The 24,019-nt window shown below is 39.1% G+C and overlaps 1 protein-coding gene across 1 annotated transcript in view; it reads left to right on the top strand.

The window, feature by feature from the left end:
- Positions 1 to 24,019, top strand: part of ITPR2 (inositol 1,4,5-trisphosphate receptor type 2) — a 516,873-nt gene that overhangs the window by 39,241 nt on the left and 453,613 nt on the right. Inside the window, 1 exon segment of the mRNA XM_017864487.1 lies at positions 8,245 to 8,315. Coding sequence (XP_017719976.1) covers positions 8,245 to 8,315 — 71 coding nt within the window.

Genomic DNA, 24,019 nt, shown 5'->3' with positions numbered 1-24,019 from the left:
GAAAGTTCTTTTAAAGACAATTCTGCTGGGCACAGTGGCTCACGCCTATAATCCCAGCACTTTGGGAGACCGAGGTGGGTGGATCACCTGAGGTCAGGAGTTCGAGACCAGCCTGACCAATCTCTACTAAAAATACAAAAATTATCCGGGCACGGTGGCATGCGCCTGTAATCCCAGCTACTCGGGAGCCTGAGACAGGAGAGTCACGTGAACCTGGGAGACAGAGGTTGCAGTGAGCCAAGATCGCACAGTTGCACTCCAGCCTGGGCAACAAAAGCAAAACTCCATCTCAAAATAAAATAAAATAAAATAAAATAATTCCGTGATGCTTATGAACCTGGCCACATCTTAACCCCCTCTCTAGTAAAAGCTTTTAGTAATGTCAATTGTGGATGCCCCACCTTCTCTCTTTCCCCAAATTTATTTTATTTAAATGCATTTCGGAGCCATTTTGTTAGAAATGAACTATATCACTTAGTGGTAAATGGATCAGATATATGTGGTAAACAAACATCAGGAAAATAATATGCTGATTTTATAATGTATGCCAGATGGAAATAGCATTTATGGCTTCATCAGAGAAAAGATACAACTAATATTTTATCAGTTATGTGGCATTTTCTTTGTAGTTGTTGGAATAATGAGGGACTGGAGACAAAGGAATTGTTTGCTTTCTTTCAGAAATCTATTTAAAGATCTGATAGCCATACATTTTATACATTAATTTTTTTTTTTTTTTTTTAGACGGAGTCTGTCTCTGTCACCCAGGCTGGAGTGCAGTGGCCGGATCTCAGCTCACTGCAAGCTCCGCCTCCCGGGTTTACGCCATTCTCCTGCCTCAGCCTCCCCAGTAGCTGGGACTACAGGCGCCCGCCACCTCGCCCGGCTAGTTTTTTGTATTTTTTTAGTAGAGACAGGGTTTCACCGTGTTAGCCAGGATGGTCTTGATCTCCTGACCTCGTGATCCGCCCGTCTCGGCCTCCCGAAGTGCTGGGATTACAGGCTTGAGCCACCGCACCTGGCCACATTAATTTTTTATACCCCGTGTGTATTCCTAAAATATATGCTGTTTAGTATAGCCTATATATGCATCTATACAATGGAATTATATAACATTTATTATTTTTGGACTTGATTTTTTAAAACTCAACTTTATGTTTTTGAGATTTTAGTGTCATTGCATGCAGTACAATTTTTTCATTTTTTTGGTAGTTATCTATTGTATGAAATTATTCATTTAGTCATACCTTTTTTCTTTTTTCTTTTTTAAGATGGAGTCTCAGTCTGTCACCCAGGCTGGAGGGCAGTGGTGCGATCTCAGCTCACTGCAACCTCCACCTCCCTGGTTCAAGCAATTCCCCTGTCTCTGCCTCCTGAGTAGCTGGGATTACAGGTGCAGGCCACCAAGCACAGCTAATTTTTTTTTTTTGTATTTTTAGTAGAGACAGGGTTTCACCATGTTGGCCAGACTGGTTTCGAACTCCTGACCTCAGGCAATCCGCCCGCCTCAGCCTCCCAAAGTGCTGGGATTACAGGTGTGAGCTACCACGCCTGACCTAGTCATAACTTCTTTATCCATGTTACTATTGATGAATATTGTGTTTTTTTCAGTTGTTGCTATCATAAACAGTTTTGCCTCAAACACTCTTGTTCATACATGTCTTCAGATGCAAGTTTGTAAGATTTCTGTAGAACATATATGTGTCTAGAAATACAAATGGTGAATAGAAGGGCAAGCACATGTTCAACTTTTAAATGTCACATTTTTTCCAAATTGCTTGTTCTAATTTCTACTCCCTATGGCAGTGAATGAAAATTTGCATTCATCCAAAACCTTACTAACATTTAAATTTTTTCCTACCTTACTTTTTACCAATTTGTTGGATATGTAGTAAGATTTTAATTTGACTTAAATTTTTTTCTGATTACAAATGAAGTTGAACATTTTGTCAGACTTCTAAAAGATATTAGTGTTTCGTCAGGCTTATTCATGAGTTATTTTGCATTTTCTGTTTGGTTGTCTTTTCTTATTGATTCTTAGGCATTCCTTATAAATTTCTGATACTAAATATTTGTAGCAAATATCTTCTAGTTTGTAACTTATGTGTTAAGGGATGCCATTAGTATTTATGACTTCTTGGTATGAATGAGAAAAAAGGCCTCTGTTGGCTGCACAGGCTGTTCTCTTGTGCAAACATTCGATTACTTCTGGGCAGATGCAGCTTGTGCCACGGTATATGGCTTCAACAGTGGAACACAGACCACATTTCAGAACTGATTTTGTGTACTGCCACCTTTTTTTTTTTTTTTTTTTTGTGAAACAGAGTCTCACTCTGTTGCTCAAGTTGGAGTGCAGTAGCCGTGATCTGGGCTCACCGCAACCTCCGTCTCCTGGGTTCAAGAGATTTTCCCACCTCAGTCTCCAGAGTAGCTGGGATTACAGGTGCGCGCCACCATGCCCTGCTAAGTTTTGTATTTTTTGTAGTGACGGGATTTCGCCATATTCACCATGCTGGTCTCGAACTCCTGACCTCAGGTGATCTGCCCACCTCAGCCTCCCAAAGTGCTGGGATTACAGGCCTGAGCCTCTGTGCCCGGATGCTACCACCTTTTTTATAATATGCTTGTTGTACAAATGCATAAGCATAGCAGTGGCCTTGTGAGTCTTCTGTCTCTTTATATTGTCCTTGGGTGGATGGAAGTCTTACTTTTAATGTAGACAAACTTATTGGTCTTTTATGTTTTGTCCTTTTTATTTAGTCTGGCTTAAATAATTTTTTTCTACTCTCCTGTTCATAAATATCATCATCCATGTATTCTAAACGTTTTATAGCTTTACTTATCACATTTGAGACTTCATGTGGTATTAACTTTTTATGTGAAGAAGGGATTGTGTCATTTTTCCCCAAATAGACAACTAATTATCCTAACATCATTTAATAGTTCATCCTTTCCTTACCTTAATGTGTTTTGGTGTTGAGTTTCTAGATATGGCACAAATCAGGAAGGCATTATGCAAATTAATAATGTTTACAAAATACTTTAGTATACAATTGTGCTTTCTAATTTTAGATACTATAAAAATGGAATTATAGAATTATGAGATGTTAAAGCTGGAATAGACATCAATGAAAGTCAGTTAGCATTTCAGTAAAAAATATTGGAGTGTCTACTACATCTCCATTATTGTAACATGCATGTATACTTGGAAAGCAGAGTATGTGGATATATAAGAGAATACAAGTTCAGCCTGGTAGAACAGAAGGAAGGAGCCAAGTCTTTGGTCTTGTAGATCTGGGTCCAAATCTTGGCTTTGCTCGTGAGCTGTCATCTCCACCATTATCATCTGATCTCTCTAATCTGCAAGAGAAAATATTTTCAAAATTGTTTTGAAATTAGTAATTATGTTTATAAACATATAGAGCAGTACTTGGCATGCAATTAGTGATTGATAGATTATAGTTGTTATTTGGTTGGGAAGATAAGACTAATGTGTATGTCATACTTATATCTTGTAAACTAGAAGATACTCTAAAATTGCTATGAGATTTCAGAGAAGATTCTCCCATCAGTGGGAATATAGCTTCAATGAAGAAATGAAACTTGAAGATGTGTTCAAAGGATGGATTTCAGGTAATTTCTGTAGATTGAAGCCAGGTTGGAAGGATGGATTTCAGTTACATTTCTGGACATGGACAGCAGTAGAGTGTCTTTTTTTTTTTTTTTTTTTGAGACGGGGTCTCTCGCTCCATCGCCCAGGCTGGAGTGCAGTGGTGCCATCTCCGCTCACTGCAGGCTCTGCCTCCCAGGTTCACGCCATTCTCCTGCCTCAGCCTCCCCAGTAGCTGGGACTACAGGCACCCACCACCACGCCCGGCTAATTTTTTGTATTTTCGGTAGAGGTGGGGTTTCACCGTGTTAGCCAAGATGGTCTCGATCTCCTGACCTCGTGATCCGCCCGCCTCGGCCTCCCAAAGTGCTGGGATTACAGGCGTGAGCCACCGCACCCAGCCAGTAGAGTGTCTTAAACAACAAAAACCTAGAAATCAGATAAGAAAACAATGCATTTTCTCTTGACTGTTGGCATTTGTGAAAATAGTTAATAGTATACTTTATTTTTAACAAGGTATCAGTGGACTTGAATTTAATGCATAAACATAGCTTTTTCATGTAGATATTATACTTCTCACAGAATTTTTAAGACTCTTGTTATGTCCAGTTAAAATTCCATTCACATTTACAAAATTCATACTTATGTATAAAATCAAAGTAGCTATTAAATTTTCCTTATACTTTCGAAGATCTAATCGTTGAGTGATTTTTTCTTGTAAGTAAATTTGAACAAATAATTTACAGTTATGACCATATGAAGAGAAAAAGAGGTAGAAAAAACAACAGGTTTTATGTTAGATGAGTTTTAGTGAAAAATTGAGAATTTTAGGCTAGTACTATAAATCACTAGTTAGTTCTAAGAAAAACAAATGTAGCCCATTAAGATGTGCACTGATGGATTGGATTGAAAGGTGCTACCTGAGATACTGTTTTTTAGAGCAGGCTCTTTTGGCCTTTTCAGGATATGGCATTTTGATAATTTTCTTGGACATAGCTACATAGGGAATATTTCCAAATCTCTCTTCCGTCTCCTATTAGTCAACCATTTATTGCTTCTAGTTATTTTATTGTTTATGTTAACTATCAAAAATAGCATCACTGATTTTAAATGTCACTTTAATCATTCATCAAGTAATTATTTAGCACCATCTATATTTTAAGCATAATGCTTAAAGATGGCCCTATAATGGTGAGTAAGACAGAAATGGGCTGACTCTCTTGGAGCTTATAATGATGTTGCATATATATATGTGTGTGTGTGTGTGTGTATGTATATATGAAATTATAACATTATACTGGACTGTGATACAGTCTATTGGTAGAGGATAGCCTAGAGTATTGTAGGAGTGCAGAGCAGATCCTCCTACTCCATTTAAAGAGGGTTAGAGAGCTTTTTAAAACACATAGTCCTTGTCCCCAGAAAGTTTTATTCTAGTAGGTCTGGACAAAGGAAAGATTTTTTTTTTTGGTTATCCTTACTATTTTTAACTCCCCAAACGATTCAGCCAAATTTGGGGAACATTGATCATGAGTGGTTAAAATGGACAAAATCATGACATGGTCTAAATGAGTTAACTAGGGATGGAATAGATCAATGTTTTTCAGATGATTTTCTTCTCATGGACCAAAGGTCAGTCTTTATATTTATCCCTGTTTGGTTGTAAATTCTGGTCCTTAGGTTATAAAAGTTAACTGCCCTGCTGGTGGGTGGGAGAACCTGGCTTATCAGTGGTACACATGTAAAGGACCTGGAATTATTGTTTACTATAAACCCAATGAAAGTCAGAGGGGAACCTTAACTGCCACAGGAGTTACTAAAATTGTAGGATGCATTTCTGTAAGTTTAGTATCAGAAAGAAGGAGGTAATAGTCCTCTGTACTCTGCCCTTGCTGAGGCGCATCTAGACTCATGTGGATAGTCTCTAGGATCACAGGTGAGGGGATGCTGGCACTTGGGGTGTATGAAGGATGTTGAACTCCTAGTAAATATCCACATGGGGAAGGACTGGAGAGAAATCAGTTTGCTCATCTCAGAAAAAGAAAACTTAGTCTATACAGTTCCAGAAGAAAGAACTGGAAACAGACAGGGAGAGTTAATTGGGAAGCCAACATCATTTATTCACTGACTCATTTATTTATTTAACAAATATTTATTTAGTATCTATTGCACCTCATTCTAGTAGATGCCAAGGATATAATGGTAAACAAGATGGTTTCAATCTCTGACTTCATGGAGCTTAAAATTTATTGGAAGACTCAAGACAATTAGGCAAGTAGATAGAAGAAAATGTGATAAGTACTGGGAAAGATAAGGTACTATTTCACCTCCATATAAAACACATTTCTAATATTAGTGCTGTCAGAATGATGGTAAATGGTAAATATATTGGCCTTGGAAGTATTCAAGAAGAGGCTGTTGGGGATATTGTAGAAGTTGTTCTAGGATTTTGGCATTAAAAGTCAAACAGGATTCCAACTACTATTCCAATTAAAATCCTGTTTGACTTTTAATGCCAGTGTCATATATGTCTTGTAACAGATTCAGACTCCTTGCTTCTTCCTGTCCTTTCCTTCCTTCCATTCTCTTCACATTCAGTTCCAATTCTTTGAGTCTTCAGGATGAAATGACTGCCTTTGTGATTTTCACAGACGTTTTTGTGTAAGGAATAGGACAAATTTTTAGAACTGAAGTCATTCTTAGTTATTATGTTTTTATCTGGGCTATCAGATAATTGAGGATAGATATTAGCGTTCACATAAATACACTGTCATCTGATTTATAGCTTCAGTTCCCATTCCTCTTGCTGGCTGGTCCACACAGGCAGGGACTCAGTGACATTCGTAGGAGTCTGTGTTTTTGTGGGAATGCACAGGTACAAGGAATGAATAGAATGTCAGTGTCATTTGTAATTTTTACATTATCAAATTTTATGTGCTCTAAATAAGATCATTTTGACCATTGTATTCGAATTCTTAACGTGTCTGACCAATTAGAAAAGCCGACCTTTCCCTCACGGCCCTTTTATTTACATCTTATGTTGTAATATTCTCAGAACTTTTGGAGCCTTTCAGATTCAATGTTACAGGCTGAAGTTGGACACTGTGGAAGTTTGGGTTTGCTTTCTCTTGACCCAATGTGACTTCCTGTTTCTAATAAATCAGTTTTTAGAGACTCTTAAAAGGAATTTCTTGCATGCCTGGCAGCTCTTGTAAAACCACATTTTAGTAAATCAGTGTGAATGAAGGATATATTAAAAAAATCAAAGAACTGTATTTCTTGACCAAATCAGCATTTTGTTTTATAGAAATTGAATCCCACAGAAAAATCTGTTGATTTAGGAAGTGTCTGCTTCCAGTAACTAGATAAACTAGGAACCAAAAGTTTCATTTTGATTAAGTCAGTCATCCTAGTTCAACTCCTGTGCTGGAGTTGATGCATGCTAGTGAGTCTGGTTACTACTTCTTTTTTTTTTTTTTTTAAACCACCAGGTTGCAATTTGGGCATCTCCCTTTAAATGAATTCATATACATGTAATTAATTAACATACATTCTCACAATATTCTGGAGAAAAACCTGGGTATTCGCATCACATAACCGATGGGGAAATGAACGTTAGTGAGTCTGGTATTAACAGATGTTTCTCTTTGAGCAAGAGATTCATGTCTCCTGGCTCTCAGTTCAGAGATTCAGCTTCTCTGTCTTGAAATTGTCCTACAAATTGTCTTCTCATAAATATTTTAATAGAGATTAAACATGTTGTTGTGGCTACAAAGGCAGTTTATTCATTTGACTTATATTTGTTGAGCACTTGTAGTGTGTCGGGCACTCTTCTAGAAGCAGAGAATATGTGAAGACACAAGGTTCTTGATTTTATTTGTCCATTGAATGGAAACTGCCGGAAGTCGTACTAGGTACTTTAAAAATACTAAGTCATTTTATCTTTCTAACAATGCAATGAGGTAGATATTTTTATCCTTATTGTTTAGGTATAAAGAAGGAGGCCTGAAGCCACCTAGCTAGGAAGTGGCCAAGCCAGAGATTGAATGCAGGCCAGGAAGGCATAACCACCTACTCTATGGGCACTCCAGAAGCCTGATCTCATAAGCTTACACATTCCCTGTAAAGCATACATACACGCAGGAAAAAAAAAAAAAAAAAAAAAAAAAATGGCAGGAAAATAAAAACTGTGGGTAATCTGACCACTCTTAATATTTTGCTGTGTTCCATTTCTTATATATGTATGTGTAGAAGTGCGTGTGTGTGTGTTTAAGCATACATATATCTTATTGATTGGTTACCACTACATTCACAACATACTGTAAATATTTTGCAGGCCAGTGCATTTTGTTTAATGTAGTTTTAAACAGCTCTGCAGTGTTCCATGTCATGAGTTATCTAACTAGTTTCCTACTACTTAACAATGTTTCCTATGTTTCAGTTTCATAAACCAGGCTTTAATTAATATCTCTACAACCAAATCTTTTTACAGACCCATGATTGTTAAAAAATTACTTAGTGAAGAAAGGTATTAAATAAAACTTTTGGTAAATATTTATGCAATATCCATGTGCAGTCTACGATTTATGAATATGACAAGGATGTTAACAATGTAAACATGCTTTTCCTTCTAGGTTAGTGGATGACAGATGTGTGGTGCACCCAGAGGCCGGGGACCTTGCCAACCCTCCCAAGAAGTTCAGAGGTAAGAAATACATATTTTTTTTTTATTGTATGAGCTAAGAGGGAGGATTATTTTTGTGTCTCAAAGTAAGTAATGTTAAAACTTTATTCAATGTGAAACTTTCAGATATAAATATGTTCACTGAAAATTCTTTCAACAATTTTCCATTGTTTTCTTTTACATATTGAGGGATTTGCAATGAAAGAATAGTTTTAATTTTGTTTTGCCAGACAATGGTCTATCTGTTAAAAGGAAATCTTGGTAATTAACTGTGAAAGGCTACTTGTCAAGCCAGTAAATGCAGCTGAACAGTATTTATTTATATACTTCTCTGACAGTTATAAATGTTATAGTGTTTCATTGTTAGCTTTTTAATTTATCTTTGTAAACTCTCCAGGAGTGTGGCAATGATGTGTTAGCTTACTTTTTAAAATAGCAGTTTTGATGGTGTGTAATAACTGACAATTGTCTTAGAACCCCTAAGTATAATTTTAGAAATAGCTTGATAATTTCCTCAAATGAGAAACTGATCCTAGTAAGAGATTGATTGTAACTCAACTCTTACAAAAGGAGCATTAATGGAATCTATAATCACAGAAAGCTAAAACTAGTCATTAAAAGCTTGCCCAAATCAATTTCATAATTGATACATACTTATAATAATGAAAATAATTTTAAAACAGCATTTATTTTGAACAGTGTATAACCATTCTTTCTCATAATGGTAAAAAACGGCCTTAATGAAGGATTAAAAACTGGAGAGAGACGGAGGGATTCTCAGAGCCACCAGCCCAAGTGAAGATTGCTGCTTACTGCAATGGAAAAGGGAGACAATTAGCATTGGGTTAATGTTTACCATGTTTTACTCTCTGGGTTTACACTATCTCTTATGGGAATATTTTATTTATTTCATTTTCTCTAGACTGAGATCCTTGCAGAGAAACTGACGTGCACAAAAAATGTCCTTTGAGGTAAATTGGTCACTTTATAAGAGATCCAGATTTCTCCCCAAGTCGAGAAATTTGCGTAAGACAGAATGTGGAAGACAAACTACCCACTGGAAACACCTGCAAAACCACTCAGTAGGGATACTCTCCTAAACCTGGGCAAGTGAGGTCTTCCTGCGGTAAACAGTTTCCACTGAGGATGGACTTAGAATGAAGCTACCTTGAGGGTGACATGTAGGAACAACCTGCCAGAGACAATGCAGGAAGTGTGTGTGAAATGACCCAAAAGATAAGAGGGTAGAGAAACCCTAATGGAAGGACAGATAGTGTAAATAAAGGTAGATTCTGAAAAGAATGAGCTAGCACATTGTGTAAAGATGAGGAGAGAATTAGGGCTCTGGAGGAGAGGTGTGAGGAAACTACCCAGAATGTAGCACAGAGAGATACAAAGAAGGAAAATTTGGATGAGTCATGAAAAGCTTGGAGGACAGGCTGAGAAGTTCCCACAGTATCTAACTGAATTCTAGAAGAAAAGACTAGGGAGACTGGGATAGAGGCCATATGTGAAGGAATGTGGGTGAGAACTTGCTAAACTGAGGAAAAACACTCTTCCCCAGGTGGAAGAGGCACACTGAGTTCAGCACAGTGATGGTAAATACAACCACATCTACCGCTAGACACTCTTTGGTGAACTGTAGGGTATTAAAGACAAAGAAAAACTCTAAAAGCAAACTGGGACAACAAATCTGTATTTGTAGCAGGAAAAAGCATGAGGTTCAGGTTTTGACTGTACTGCTTGCTGGCTGTGTCATCTTAAGTAGGTCACCTGCCTGCTTTGAGCCTCAGAGGAACTCTGTCATTGGCTAATGGGAGTAGAAGTGGTTAATAACAAGAACAATGACTACCACACAAGGTTTTGTGAGCCCTGAAATATTTCCAGAGAGTAAATATAAAAGCATTTTAAGTCATTATACAAATGGGCCGGGCACGGTGGCTCACACCTGTAATCTCAGCACTTTGGGAGGCCGAGGTGGGTGGATCGCCTGAGGTCGGGAGCTCGAGACCAGCCTGACCAACATGGAAAAACCCTGTCTCTGCTAAAAATGCAAAATTAGCTGGGCGTGGTGGCTCATGCTTGTAATCCCAGCTACTCAGGAGGCTGAGGTGGGAGAATCACTTGAACCTGGGAGGCAGAGGTTGCAGTGAGCCGAGATCGCGCCACTGCACTCCAGCCTGGGCAACAAAAGTGAAACTCCATCTCAAAAATAAATAAATAAATAAGTGAATAAAAAAGGATAGTTACCTTATGATAGAAAGGCATAATGCATTTCTATTAAGCATATTTGACTCAACCCTTACATTATTGCCTCTCCAAGAGCAGGATTTTATTTACTTCTTTTTGTGTTTTCCAGGCATAGTTCTCTGCCCATAGTCTGTATCCCCCAAAATAGCCATTAGGTGCTTTTGGATGAGACACCCAAACTTTTTCTGGGATCATGTGATAAAACTTGGTTTCCAGGGGTGCCCACATTTCACAGGCATGAGCCTGGGCAGCCTTACTCCTCTGTTGGTCAGGGAGAATTAATCTTTCAAAGACAAACATTTACGCTTCATGGGTGCCTTTCTTCTTTTCCTCTTTCAATCCACAGTGACGTGAATTGTTTTAAATTTGCAAAGATTATTTTAGAGTGTTTAAGGGAACCTGGGGTAACAGCTCTGTACCCACTAGGTAATTATATGCAGATACTTGGTCTCATATTATTCACTGGGCACTGGTTCAGAGCATGAATCACTTTTTCAGACACTCCATCCTTCTGGTGAAAGGCTGGCTTTTCCCGTAATCCAGTCATTGAGGTCATTATCCTTGCTGGTTTACTCTCATTTTCTACCTCCAGTGTTAGATTAAACCATTTATGTTACTACACTCATCATTGGAAAAGGAGGGTTCTTTCCTATTGGGAACTCAGGGTTCTCTCTTATCTTAAAGCCCCAGCCTTTCTTCCATGATGCATTGTTTATGCAGCTGGATTCTCAAAGAATTCCCTGAACTGGGCTTGCCTCTGCCCTGGACTTCTTAACAGTAAGGAGCAGACAGTGCCTGACCAAATGCCTCATCCTTTTGCATGGCTTGTCTTTACGGCTCTTGCCTTAGGCCATTCTCTGCATGAATATATTTCCCCATTTTTTTTTTTTTTTTTTTTTTTTTTGGCTTTAAAAGCCATTGCTGTTTCATAGATTTGCCTCCCAGAATCACCATCCTAGCATTTCCAGACTCCCCTGCCAAGTTTCCTGAGCACCCTCCCTTATTGTTACTTTTTAGATAAGGTGAAGAAACAATAGCATATCAACAGTTCAGCTGTACCTCAGTTCCTCTTGCCTCAGCCAGACACATGATATTCTCAAATTAATTTTAAAAGATTTTTGTTTTTCATACTCATGCTATAATTTGTTCAAGTGAATCATAACATTTTAGAGCCAGTAGGCAATTAAAAGTAAATCTAGTAAAACTCCAATTTTTTTGACTGTGGCAACCAAGTTCCACAGTGAAATGTTCTTTTGACTGTGTCACATTACCTCACTTGTGAACAGTGGAAACTAAGTTTTACCAAATAAACAATTTCCAAAGGGTTATTTCAAACCTGGTGGACAGCCATTTTTCTGTAGAAACCATACAATAGATTGATATTAACAGAAACATAGTAGCTTTTTCTTATGTGAGTAAAATTTCTTTAATGATCAAATATTCTCCATTTTAAAAAGAGAAACTGTAAACATTGGAATAAATGTAGCTGTACCGAAGAGTTGTGAAAACCTACAGATAATTCTCTTCCACTCTGTTTCCCCTGTTATTTGCATCTCACTGGGGACATTAGTCTAAACTAAGAATTTACCATTTGTACATTACTACTGACTGCATTCCAGACTTTAGTCGTATTTCACCAGCTTTTCCACTAAAGTCCTTTTCCTGTTCCTGATCCCATCCATGATCGTGTGTTGCATTTAGTCATTGTGTCTCCTTAGTCTGCTTTATTCTGTGACCCGGTCTTAGTCTTCCCTGGTTTTTCATGATCTTGATACTTTTGAAGAGTACTAGCTAGGTATTTTATAGAATGTGCCTTGTGTGTCTGTCTGATGCTTTTGTCATGGTTGGACTGGAGTTAAAATTTTGAGACTATCACAGAGGTTATGTGCTCTTCTCTCTGCATCATACCAGAGGGCATATAATACCAACAGAGTTCATCACAGGTCTTATTTTTTGATATACAATTTAATCCTCTTCCCTTAAATAAAGGCAGTTATTTTAATTTTTGATTTTATATTCTTTTGCTTTTCCTGTTCCTTTCTACCCTTCTCCCCTTCTCTAGAAAACTCTTCTTAGTATTATTTTCTAAAAGTCTGCATATTTATGTATGTGCCATTTCTTTTAGGAGAAGTCAACCTAAATCAACTTAAAGAGAGGTTTATGTCCCTCTCTTACCATCAGGGTGATAAAAGATGGAAGTAGTGGAGAACCCAGGGACCATTTCCTGGAGGATGGAGGGAAGAGAAGACAGCCCCTTCTCTTGGTTAATTAGGTATTTCCCAGTGTTGGGCCATTTGGTCTTGAAGTTTCCAGTTCTGAGATTCTCTGATCATTTGTCACTTGACTATTTAATAATGTACCACGCCTACCTTGGGGCCACTTCTAGCAAACAACAATCAGTCATTTTGAAGTAATAAGTCAGAATGCTTCAGGAATTGGAACTAATATAGAGAATTTCTTTGCTGTGCAATGAACACTAAAGCAGGTAGTAAAAATTAGGGACTTGGGGGAAAATGGGCAAAATCTCTGCTTTAACTCAGTTCATTTTCTTCAAATAATTCGGGGAAGCCCTTTGAAGGCTAGACCTAAAATTTTGCCTCTGCTCATGGAGGTTGCACACTCACATGCATAAACAAAAGTGTGTTCTTGCTAGGCAGTTGCTTTGACTTTGTATGGAGTCAAACATGTCAAGCTTGTCTAACACAGTGATTTCCCACGCTCAGCCTATGATGAATGTTTGCTCCACCAGCTTAACAATTGCTCTATGGAATTTCTTCAGGTTTGGTGTTAGAATACTTTCAGTTGTTGTTGTCGAAGACTGAAACTATTTCAGATTTGAAATCAGCTAAGATTTATTGAATATGTAATACATACTACACTGTACTTGAGGCTTCCTGTGCATTATTATTTAGTCATCACATGAAGTAGAAATTATTGCTATCCTAATTTTGCAGTGGAGAAAGTAAGTAAAAAGAAGTTATGCAACCGTCTTAAAGTTGCTGAGCTCCTTAGTGGTAGGACTGGGGCTTAAACCACGTTCTATGACTCTAGAACTGTTTGTTTTTAACCACTGTGCCATACTATCTATTGAATTAGTCCAACCTATAAATTCTACCTGTTAGTCTTATAAAGCCACATGGATTGAATCTAATCCTTTTTCCACACAATAGCCCTTTAAGTATTTCTTTAGAATGACCATATTCCTGTGAATCTTTTCTTCTAGTCTTACTTTTTTTTTTTTTTTCAGTTCTTTTAACTGTTGCCAGATACAAATTCTTTAGGGATTTTTCTGTCTTCATTATACTACTTTGTTTGTGTTATGGTTAGGCTCCTGTTTGTCTATTTAATTCTGAGCTGTGTAGAAAGAACTGAACATAGTGCATTTGAGTTTTGTCTAATGAGAACTCCTCTCATTTTTGGCTGCCACACTTGCAGCCTCTTTAGTCAGGGTTCTCTAATAGGGACAGAACTAATAGGATATAGTTCTGTATAATAGGATAATAGGATATAAAGGAGAGTTTATGTTACATATATGAGTTTATTAAGGACCTATTAAGAACTAATAGGATCTTTCTCTTTCTCTCTCTTTCTGTGTGTGTGTATATATATATTTATATATATATGTAAGTAGTATTAACTCGCGTGATCACAGGGTCCCACAATAGGCCATCCGAGTCCCAAAGCTGAAGAACTTTGAGGGCAGGAAGCATCCAGCACAGGAGAAAGATGTAGGCTGGGAGGCTAAGCCAGTCTAGTCTTTTCACATTTTTCTGCCACTTTATATTCTGGTCGTGCTGGCAGCCGATTAGATGGTGCCCACCCAGATTAAGGGTGGGTCTACGTTTCCTAGCCCACTGACTCAGATGTTAATCTCCTTTGGCAGCACCCTCACAGACACACCCAGGATCAATACTTTGCAATCAAGTTGATCACTTTAATCCAATCAAGTTGACACTCAGTATTAACTGTCACAAGTCCACCCCTTGTCAACTTGAACCCATAAACATCTCCTGAGATCATACACAATCTTCAAATAAAGACAGTAATAAGGTCATAATTATGCCTGATATGATATAACTATCCTTTGTACAACTGGAAATGCACCAATCCCCGATCCAAATACTATCACATAAAGTTAACAATATTTAAATGCTGATGTAAAGTCAATAAATCTTATGCCACATAATAAAGGAAAAAGAGAATAAAATGAAGATATTTTCTTAGTACAAGTTTATACATATATGTACATGCTAAAATATGTTTTAGCAAAAGAAGGAGGAAATAATCATGGCAATTACAATCCTAATTTTTGCAACTAATCATGTGGTCATAACTGGTACTAATGACTACCTTCTTCTACAACCCATTCTGTATTCCTTTTGTCTTCAGCAAGCACCTCAGCAGGTCGTGGTTTTTTCCCTGGTGAAGTGACCCAAACCTTCATTCCTGAAGGGTCTGGGCCATTTGTAATCCTGCCTGAATTGGGCTGTTGTAGTTTCTCATTGAGCTTAATCACAGGGCATGGTAATACTAACAGATGCCCCAAGGGATCTCCTGTATTTCCTGCATACTCTTCCTTACTTCCATTGTGGAGTAGTAGACTGATTTCATCTTGATAGCCTTGGTCAGTCACCCCAGCTAACACTATAACTCCCTTCTTAGCCGTTGACTTAAAGGTAAGAGGAACCCAAAGTGTCCAGGTGGCAATCTTAACTTCCAGTTTAATGGAATTGTTGCTGTGTGCCCTAGTGGCAGTGTTCCTTCCCCTGGAACTAAGACCTCTAGGCCAGCAGAACATAATATTCGAATGAACAGAAAGCAAAAATTTTGTTAGTGGATCACTGCAGGTGGTAGTGAGTGGTGCCTCTTCCATTTCCATCCCTTGATTCCTGGACCCGTGAATCCTGGCTGTGAGAGAAACAGTACCATATATTGGACGCTGATTCAGGACATATACAGCTTTCTGGAGAACTTTGCCCCAACCCTGCAAAGTATTGTCACCTAGTTGGCATTGTAATTGTGACTTCAAAAGGCCATTCCACTGTTCTGTCAACCCAGCTGCTTTAGGATGATGGGAAACATAGTAAGACCAGTAAATTCCATGAGCATGAGTCCACTGCGCACTTCTTTAGCCGTAAAGTGAATGCATTGGTCAGTGGCAATGTTGCGTGGAATACCATGATGGTAGATAAGGCTTTCCATGAGTCCACAGATGGTAGTCTTGGCAGAAGCATTGTGTGCAGGATAGGCAAACCCATATCTGTAGTAAGTGTCTATTTAAGTGAGGACAAACCTCTGTCTGCCCTGAGCTGCAACATTAAATGCAGAGTCCCTACTTAGTGGGCCCAAATCAATAAATTCAGCCTGATCCAACTCTGTGTTCCTTCCACCATTATTCCATACCCTTAATATCTATTCCCATGTATTTTCTCCAGATTTCTGCTAATATAAATTAGAAAACTCAAGCAATTCTTTTCGAGTGTAGTGCACCTCCTCATGGGTCTCACTCTGAACCTCACCTCTAGGGGCCTGCCAGGACTTTAGTCTAGTTATAGGTCTAGAAGCAAACAGGGGTGTTGAGGATGGCTCCTGAGGAGAATCTACATTATCTTGCCTGGCAACTGCCTCAGGGGAGCCTTCACTGTTGCTTCAGGCAGTGCAGGGTTTATCTACTCAGACAAAGGTGGAAAGGTTGGTGGCAACGTGAGTTGGGGAAGGGATGTTGCCACTACTGGGGATGGGGAAGATGTTTCTTCTGGCAAACATGGTTCATCAGAGTTTACAAGCTCAGTGTCCCCAGCTTCATCAGCGTCCTCCCACACACCCCCATTCCTAGTTGCAGGGTCCCGTTCTTTTCCAGTCAATGCCCTCATTTTAGCAGTAGATACCTGGCAAGGCTGTGCATGCACTTTTTGTTGCAGGTCAGCCACTTGCATGATAAGAGCTTGTGTCTATTTTTCTACAGTTTCAGCTCTTTCTCTACAGGAGGTAAGACTCTTACTCAGGACAGTCTTAGCAGATTTGAGGCTCAGTAGCTGCTTCTGAAGCCAGGAGTTAGAATCCCTGAGTTCCTTATTTTCTTTCATCACTTTGTCCGGTGAACTTAGGAGCAACCAACCAACTTCATTAGGTTCCTTGGTTTTCTACATATGATCAAAGGTATTATGTACAGAGTCACTAAACTCCTTGCTTCTCATGAGTGGTGAGTCAGGAGTGTCAAATGCATTTATTTTGCATAACTCTGTAAACAGTTCACGCTAAGGACTATCAGTGTTCTCCATACTAGTAGAAGTAGAATCCTTAGCATTTTTGGGTCTAATCATGTTAAGCAGCCAGCTCCAGAAACCCCAAAACCAATTAAAGAACTCCATCCTTAATATTCTATTCCTCTAGAACCACTCCTGGTACCAAAATCTGTATTAGTCAGGGTTCTGTAGAGGAACAGAACTAATAGGATATATATATATCCTGGAATTTTATAAATTACTCTCACTCATATCTCATATGTATGTATATGTAAAGGGGAGTTTATTAAGTAGTATTGACTCACACGATCACAGGGTCCCGCAATAGGCCATCAGCAAGCTGAGGAGCAAGGAAGCCAGTCTGAGTCCCAAAGCTGAAGAAGCATACAGCATAGGAGAAAGATGTAGGCTGGGAGGCTAATTCAGTTTAGCCTTTCAGGTTTTTCTACCTGCTTTATATTCTGGCCGTGCTGGCAGCTGATTAGATGGTGCCTGGCCAGATTAAGGGTGGATCTGCTTTTCCCAGCCCACTGACTCAAATGTTAATCTCCTTTGGCAATACCCTCACAGACATACCCAAGATCAATACTTTGCATCCTTCAATCCAGTCAGGTTGACACTTAATATTAACCATCACACAGCCCAAGAATCTTGGCCCAAGAATCTTGGACCAGAGTCCCTGACTCTCCTTGTGCTTTTAGTCAACCCAGACTCCTGATGCTTTTTCATTTGCATCTCTGGATTCTGTTTCGTTCCTCCTGTGCTGTGTGATTGGTTCTTTGGAATCAAGTGGAGAACCTGTTACTTTTCACCTTATTGCATTGGCTCATTGTTCTAGGTTTGTTTTAGCCTAATAAACTGTGTTTTATTCTTTTTTAAAAAAATCTTAACTCTCATTCAAATTATTTATTCTAATTCCAAACCTCATGACATCTTGAAATTTGTAAAGTTAATAAAAGGTACGTATTGTGATAATCTCATTTCATGTTATTCTGGTGTTATTGAATATATCTGAGGAGAAATAGATTAGGATAGTATAAGTTGGGGTACCTGTGGATCAGATCCTGGAAGACTTGGTAGAGGTAATCTATTTGGGAGGTGATCCCAGGAAGCACAGGTGAGGACTTGGGGGAGAATGGGGTGAAAGGAAGGAAAGGCAACACGGTGTGCATTAGTGAACCTCAATCCTAGTGGAAGCAACTGAAGCTCAGTCCCGTGGGGCCTCTGAGAATCCATGCAGAACATGCCTTAGAACCTCCTACCCCAGGACAGGAAGGCTGGGGCCAACTTCCATCCACCAAAGGTTTTGGTTTGCATCAGAGGGTGTTGTCATTTCGTTCCACAATACGCTTCTGCACTGTTCCTACTGTTTCTTCACGTGGCAGGGAGACTCTCATGCAGAGAAAAAGAGAGATCCAGGAAGTTGAGATAGGAAGCTGTTTGCATGTTGGAAATGGCCTACTACACTTGTTGGTGAACTTGGGCCAGAGGACACATGTTCACATTCTTGTGGATTGTCAGAATTTTCTCTGTTTCTTTAATTGAAAGACCTGTGATTAGACTGTAAACTGTATGAGGGTCAGGACTGTGTTAGCCTTGTGCTCTGCTCAGTCACCAAGATCAAACACAGTGTTTAGCATATTGTTGGTGCTGAGTTAATTTTTGTTGAATTAATGAATAAAGTTCTAGAAAAGAATTAATTAATTAATTTTTCTATAAACAAGGTTTCACTATGTTGACCAGGCTGGTTTCGAACTCCTGGCCTCAAATGATCCTTTCACCTCAGCCTTCCAAAGTGCTGGAATTAGAGGCATGAGCCACCACACCCAGGCTAAGAACTATAATTTTTAAAGGCAATATAGTTTCAGTTCTGTCTCCAGATGCTTTTTCAGTGTCTTACCACTATCTAGCATGTAACATAGTTGTTTGACTAGTTGTTTTATGTTAAAGCAAGGTGTAGACCTATTAGTTTGTTATAGTCTTAAATTCTACACCTTTAGATTTAAGTTCACAGGTGTCAGTATGGATTCTAACAAATCATTTTTTTTTTTTTTTGAGATGGAGTCTTGCTCTGTCGCCCAGGCTGGAGTGCAGTGGCCGGATCTCAGCTCACTGCAAGCTCCGCCTCCCGGGTTTACGCCATTCTCCTGCCTCAGCCTCCCAGCGAGTAGCTGGGACTACAGGCGTTCGCCACCTCGCCCAGCTAGATTTTTTGTATTTTTTAGTAGAGACGGGGTTTCACCATGTTAGCTAGGATGGTCTTGATCTCCTGACCTCGTGATCCGCCCGTCTCGGCCTCCCAAAGTGCTAGGATTACAGGCTTGAGCCACCGGGCCCGGCTGATTCTAACAAATCTTTAGTGTAAATAACAGAAGACAAAAACTTCTCCATGTGTTAAGTGAAGATGTTTTTAGTAGTTTGTAATTTGCCGCTACTCAAAGAAGTTCAGAAAATTGCAGTGGATTTCCAAGTCAGGAGTTACATGCTTTATACTAAAAGAAAAAAAAAATCATTAAAACTCTCCAGTTGAATGTTGTTGCTATGTTTATCCTGTATGTTTGTGGTGAGTCATCCTGTTTATAACCCTTACTGCTAATGTCATATTATTAAACTCTTAAGTGGCAGTGCAAATTGGATAATAAGTTGATTCTCCTCCATGAGGTTTCGGAGAAGGGCCAAAGGATGAAATGAGAACATATTGCTTTGCCTCTTTGCCTCTCCTGTCAAAGCTAGTCAGGATTGTAAAAGTGCTTATGCTTTAAAATACTGTAGTCTCCATATTGGGAAGAGGGAAGTTGCTGTGGTTCTGAGTGATAGTAGGACTGTTTTGGAAGTCTCATGAACCACTGTTTAAGGCAGCACTCACACAATTAATTGTGTCTCTGAGTTATGAACAATGTGTGAATTTTGAGTGATATGTGGCTTTAATTGTGAGATTCAATTCTCTCTCTTCAGAATAGGAACTGATGGGCAGAAAACGAACAATCGTGGTGCATGTGGTATAGTGGGGTAAGAACAGCTCTCCAGTTCCCTTACTTACCATCCTGTGTCCTGGGGTTAATTTTCCTGAGCTGCAGGCTCACGTGTAAAAATCTCCCTTCTCGTGGTGTATATGAAGTGAGTTGCATGTCTAAATTCTTAGTGAGTGCTGAATAAATATCTTTTTTTTTTTCTGTGAGTATTTTAACAGCCAAGACTATTCAAGAATAGAAAGTCCTAAATATTAAAATTCTTAACTTTGAGTGCTTATAACGGCCTTTCTCCATGTTAGCCTGCTTAATCCTGAATAGCCTTGTTTTACAAATGTGGAAACCATACTTTAGAGAAGCAGCATGCTTAAGTCACATAGGTGGTAGGTGGGAAGGTAGGCTTGTTTTTCAACACTGTAAGATCTTGGGCAGCCATGAAAAAGCATGAGTTCATGTCCTTTCCAGGGAATGGATGAAGCTGGAAGCCATCATTCTCAGCAAACTAACACAGGAACAGAAAACCAAACACCGCATGTTCTCACTCATAAGTGGGAGTTGAACAGTGAGAACACATGGACACAGGGAGGGGAAAATCACATACCGGGGCCTCTTTAGAGGTGGGGAACAAGGGAAAGGAGACTATTAGGACAAATACCTAATGCATGCGGGGCTTAAAACATAGATGACGGGTCAATAGGTGCAGCAAACCACCATGGCACATGTGCATCTATATAACAAACCTGCACGTTCTCCACATGTGTCCCAGAACTTAAAGTAAAAAAAAAAAAAAGAAAAAAAAGATCTTGGATACATGTAGCAGATTTATGGAATATAGACCATGTGCAGTGCAGTGTATGAAGTAGTTGCTACAGCTCAGATGAGTCAGAAACGAATGCTGCTCTCAAGGAATTTATAATCTAATGAGGAAGATAAGATACATATATGTAATATAACACAAGGTAGAAAGTGATAAGGGCTAAATCAAAAGATACAATGACGTGTTGTGGGAGGATGAAGATTTTAATTTCCTGTTTCGAGTGATGAGGAAAGCTTCTTAATTAAGATGGCATTTGGCCTGAAAGATCTGTGCCTGTGGGGAAGGACAGGTAGACTTGTTGGGCCCAATATGCATCTTTATGAGAAATTAGTTCCTAGGATGATGTTTGGTGTGCCAAGTTCAGTTGCATTTCTTCTTTAAACAATAATGGAGTGTTTAGTATTCTTTTGAGTATAATACTGAGATGAAAGTGCCAAGCCTTTGTCCTAATCCGTTCGACCTTCTGCAGGTGTTACACAGTAAATCAATGACAAGGAAATGTGACAAGGGTACCACTGCTGTAAATAACTAATATTTATTTAGTTCTTACTACATGTCAGGTAATGTTCCAGCTGCTTTATATTCTATTAATGCATTTAATCTTTTGCAGCAATATGAGGTATATATTATTATTAAATATTATCTCCATATATTAGATAAAGTGCTGTGACATAAATGCCCCCAAAGCCCAAAAAACAAACAAACAGGCTGGGCGTGGTGGCTTACGCCTATAATCCCAGCACTTTGGGAGGCCAAGCAGGAGGATCACGAGGTCAGGAGATTGAGACCATCCTGGCTAACACGGTGAAACCCTGTCTCTACTAAAAACTACAAAAAATTAGCCGGGTGTGGTGGTGGGCACCTCTAGTCCCACCTACTCAGGAGGCTGAGGCAGGAGAATGGCGTGAACCTGGGAGGCGGAGCTTGCAGTGAGCTGAGATGGCGCCACTGCACTCCAGCCTGGGCGACAGAGTGAGACTCTGTCTAAAAAAAGCAAAAAACAAAAACACAACAAACAAAAAAAATAAACAACCCACAATGACTTCTCTATGTAGTAGAAATGTATTTCTCTTTCATCTAATAGTCCCTAGGTGAGTGGTCCAGGACCATCTTGGCAACTCTGTCATTCTCAGCACGTGGCTTCCAAGGTTGTTCCAGTAGTCAGCATTTCCTAGTTGGTAGAAAGGGGGTAAAGGGAATACAAGGAAAGTAGATTCTTTCTTCAGGAGGGCTCCTGGAATTTTATAAATTACTCTCACTCATATCTCATAGTCATGTAGCTTATTGAATCGAATGGTGGCCCTGTAACCTACATGTCCATGTCTTTATGTATAATGTCTTTTTATATAATATCTGGGCACTAAAAGTGTGACGTTATTAGGAAGAATGGTCTATGCAAATTAAATTAAGCATCTTGAGATGAGATCACCTTGGATTACCCAGGTGGATTCTAGATCTTATATATCCTTGTACAAGACATACGAATAGAAGGCACACACAGAAGACCACATAAAGACACAGTGAGAAAAGAACTTTTGCTGCCATAAGCTGAGGAGGACTTCGAGCCACCAGAAGCTGGAAGAGGCAAATGAGAATTTTCTCCTAGAGCCTTCAGAGGGAACATGGCTCTGTCTACACCTTGACTTTAGACTTTTGGCCTCTAGAACTATGAGAGTGTCAATTGCTGTTGTTTTAAGCCACCGATTTTGTGTTGATTTGTTGTGGCAGTCACAGGAAACTAATAAACTTGACTCCATGTTGCTGCAAGGAGCCTGAGGAACATGGTGGTTAGTGGACTGGCCATGTGCCAACCTAAAACTACCTGAAGGAAGAAAAGAATGGATATGGGGTGGGAGGAAGAGTAACATTCTCTATCATAGCTCATTTTATAGATGAGGAAGCTGAGGCACAGAGAAGTTAAGTAACTTGTTCCTTGTCATCCATCTAGGAGGAAACAAGCAAAGTTGTGATTGAAATCTAGACCCTTAACTACCAACTATACTGTCTTTAAACCCAAGAGACTGTAGAAACAGAGAAGAGAATTGTGATTGGCTTTGGAATTCAGAGGAAGAATGGCCAGTTGTTAACCAGGCAGAGAGGAGGGGATGATGGAGAAAGAGGCGTTTCTGGCTGAGGCACAGAGGTATGAAATAGCATGACCAGTTTGTGGGGTTAGTTAGAAGCTCAGTTGACCCAGAAATACCCTCTTGACTTCACTGAAAAAAGAATAAGCCTCCCCAGTCTACAGTTCTGTGACTTTTTTCACCTCTAAGGCTGGCTGTGTGGGAAGATGGAGAAAGACCTTATTTATTCAGTCCTTGCCTCTCTCAACCCATATAGGAAGGTCCTTGGTGAAGTCTTCAGATATTTATATGATACAGATCTACTTTTGGAGAAAAGGATGATCCTTATAATAGTACAACAGAGTACATTTTAATCATTTTTATAGGATGTTGCTCTCCTAAATGATGTGGAGGTTATAGAGTTAGAGTATTTCTATCTATGCTATATTCATTATTAAGTTTGTATTCTTCAGGAATTTATTCCCAATCATGTTACACCAGTAGAATTTCCCTTGGAAAATGCATTCTTTTGATAATGTATTTCTAGGAACATGCTGTGGTGAGAAGCATGGACTGTTTGTGGAAATGAAACTTTGGCTCACTCAAAATACTTTTCATCAATTAAATATAGCTGTTTTAAGTAAACCATTCCCCATCTGCTCTTCTCTTGTGTCATGTATTAGGCATATTAAAATATCAAATCAGTTCCCTTTTTACCTATTCTCTAGTATAAAGTGTCTCCACTGAGAAGGAGGGTATTATATACATATTTATTATTTTATGTGGAAATATGTGTGCATTAATATTAATATTAATATTGGTAGGCGGGCCTTACTTGTTTTTCTCTCTTCTGAGTATTAAACAGATTAACAAAAGTTATATTTTGTTTATGGAAGTCTCTGTGTTGCTCCATAATCTTAATAATCATTAACTTATTCAAGCTACCACCAAGAGTTTTAGATAAAAGATTGATTTGTACACTGTGTATTCAAGCCTAAGTCAACTGCCTTTCCTTCCCAGGTGTTGATTTAGTGAGTGAGCAGTTTGAAGATCTTCTCTGAACAGGTGCCCTTGTTTACAGTTTGTGGTTTTCAAGGTAAATACGGCAATTTCAGAATAAAGCAAACATTGCTGGTGGGTGGCAGTGTTTGTTTTACAAATGCTTGGAAGTGGTTTAGAAATTGTCTTTTAAAGAATAAGGTGGATAATAACCCAATAGAGCAGCCCACATGAATAGAGATCAAGTCTCAGTTGGCAAGGCACCACTGACTCACCCTTGTTCTCCTGGAGCCTTGCTTGCCCTTTAGCTGGCACCCCTGTAAGAGAGACTTATGGCCTGAAGATGAAAGTGATGGCTCCCAGGAACCCACTGAGTCCTGGT

This window comes from Rhinopithecus bieti, unplaced genomic scaffold (genome assembly GCF_001698545.2).
Source record: "Rhinopithecus bieti isolate Rb0 unplaced genomic scaffold, ASM169854v2 scaffold_72161, whole genome shotgun sequence".
NCBI lineage: Eukaryota > Metazoa > Chordata > Mammalia > Primates > Cercopithecidae > Rhinopithecus > Rhinopithecus bieti.
This window is presented reverse-complemented; position numbering and strand designations above follow the sequence as displayed.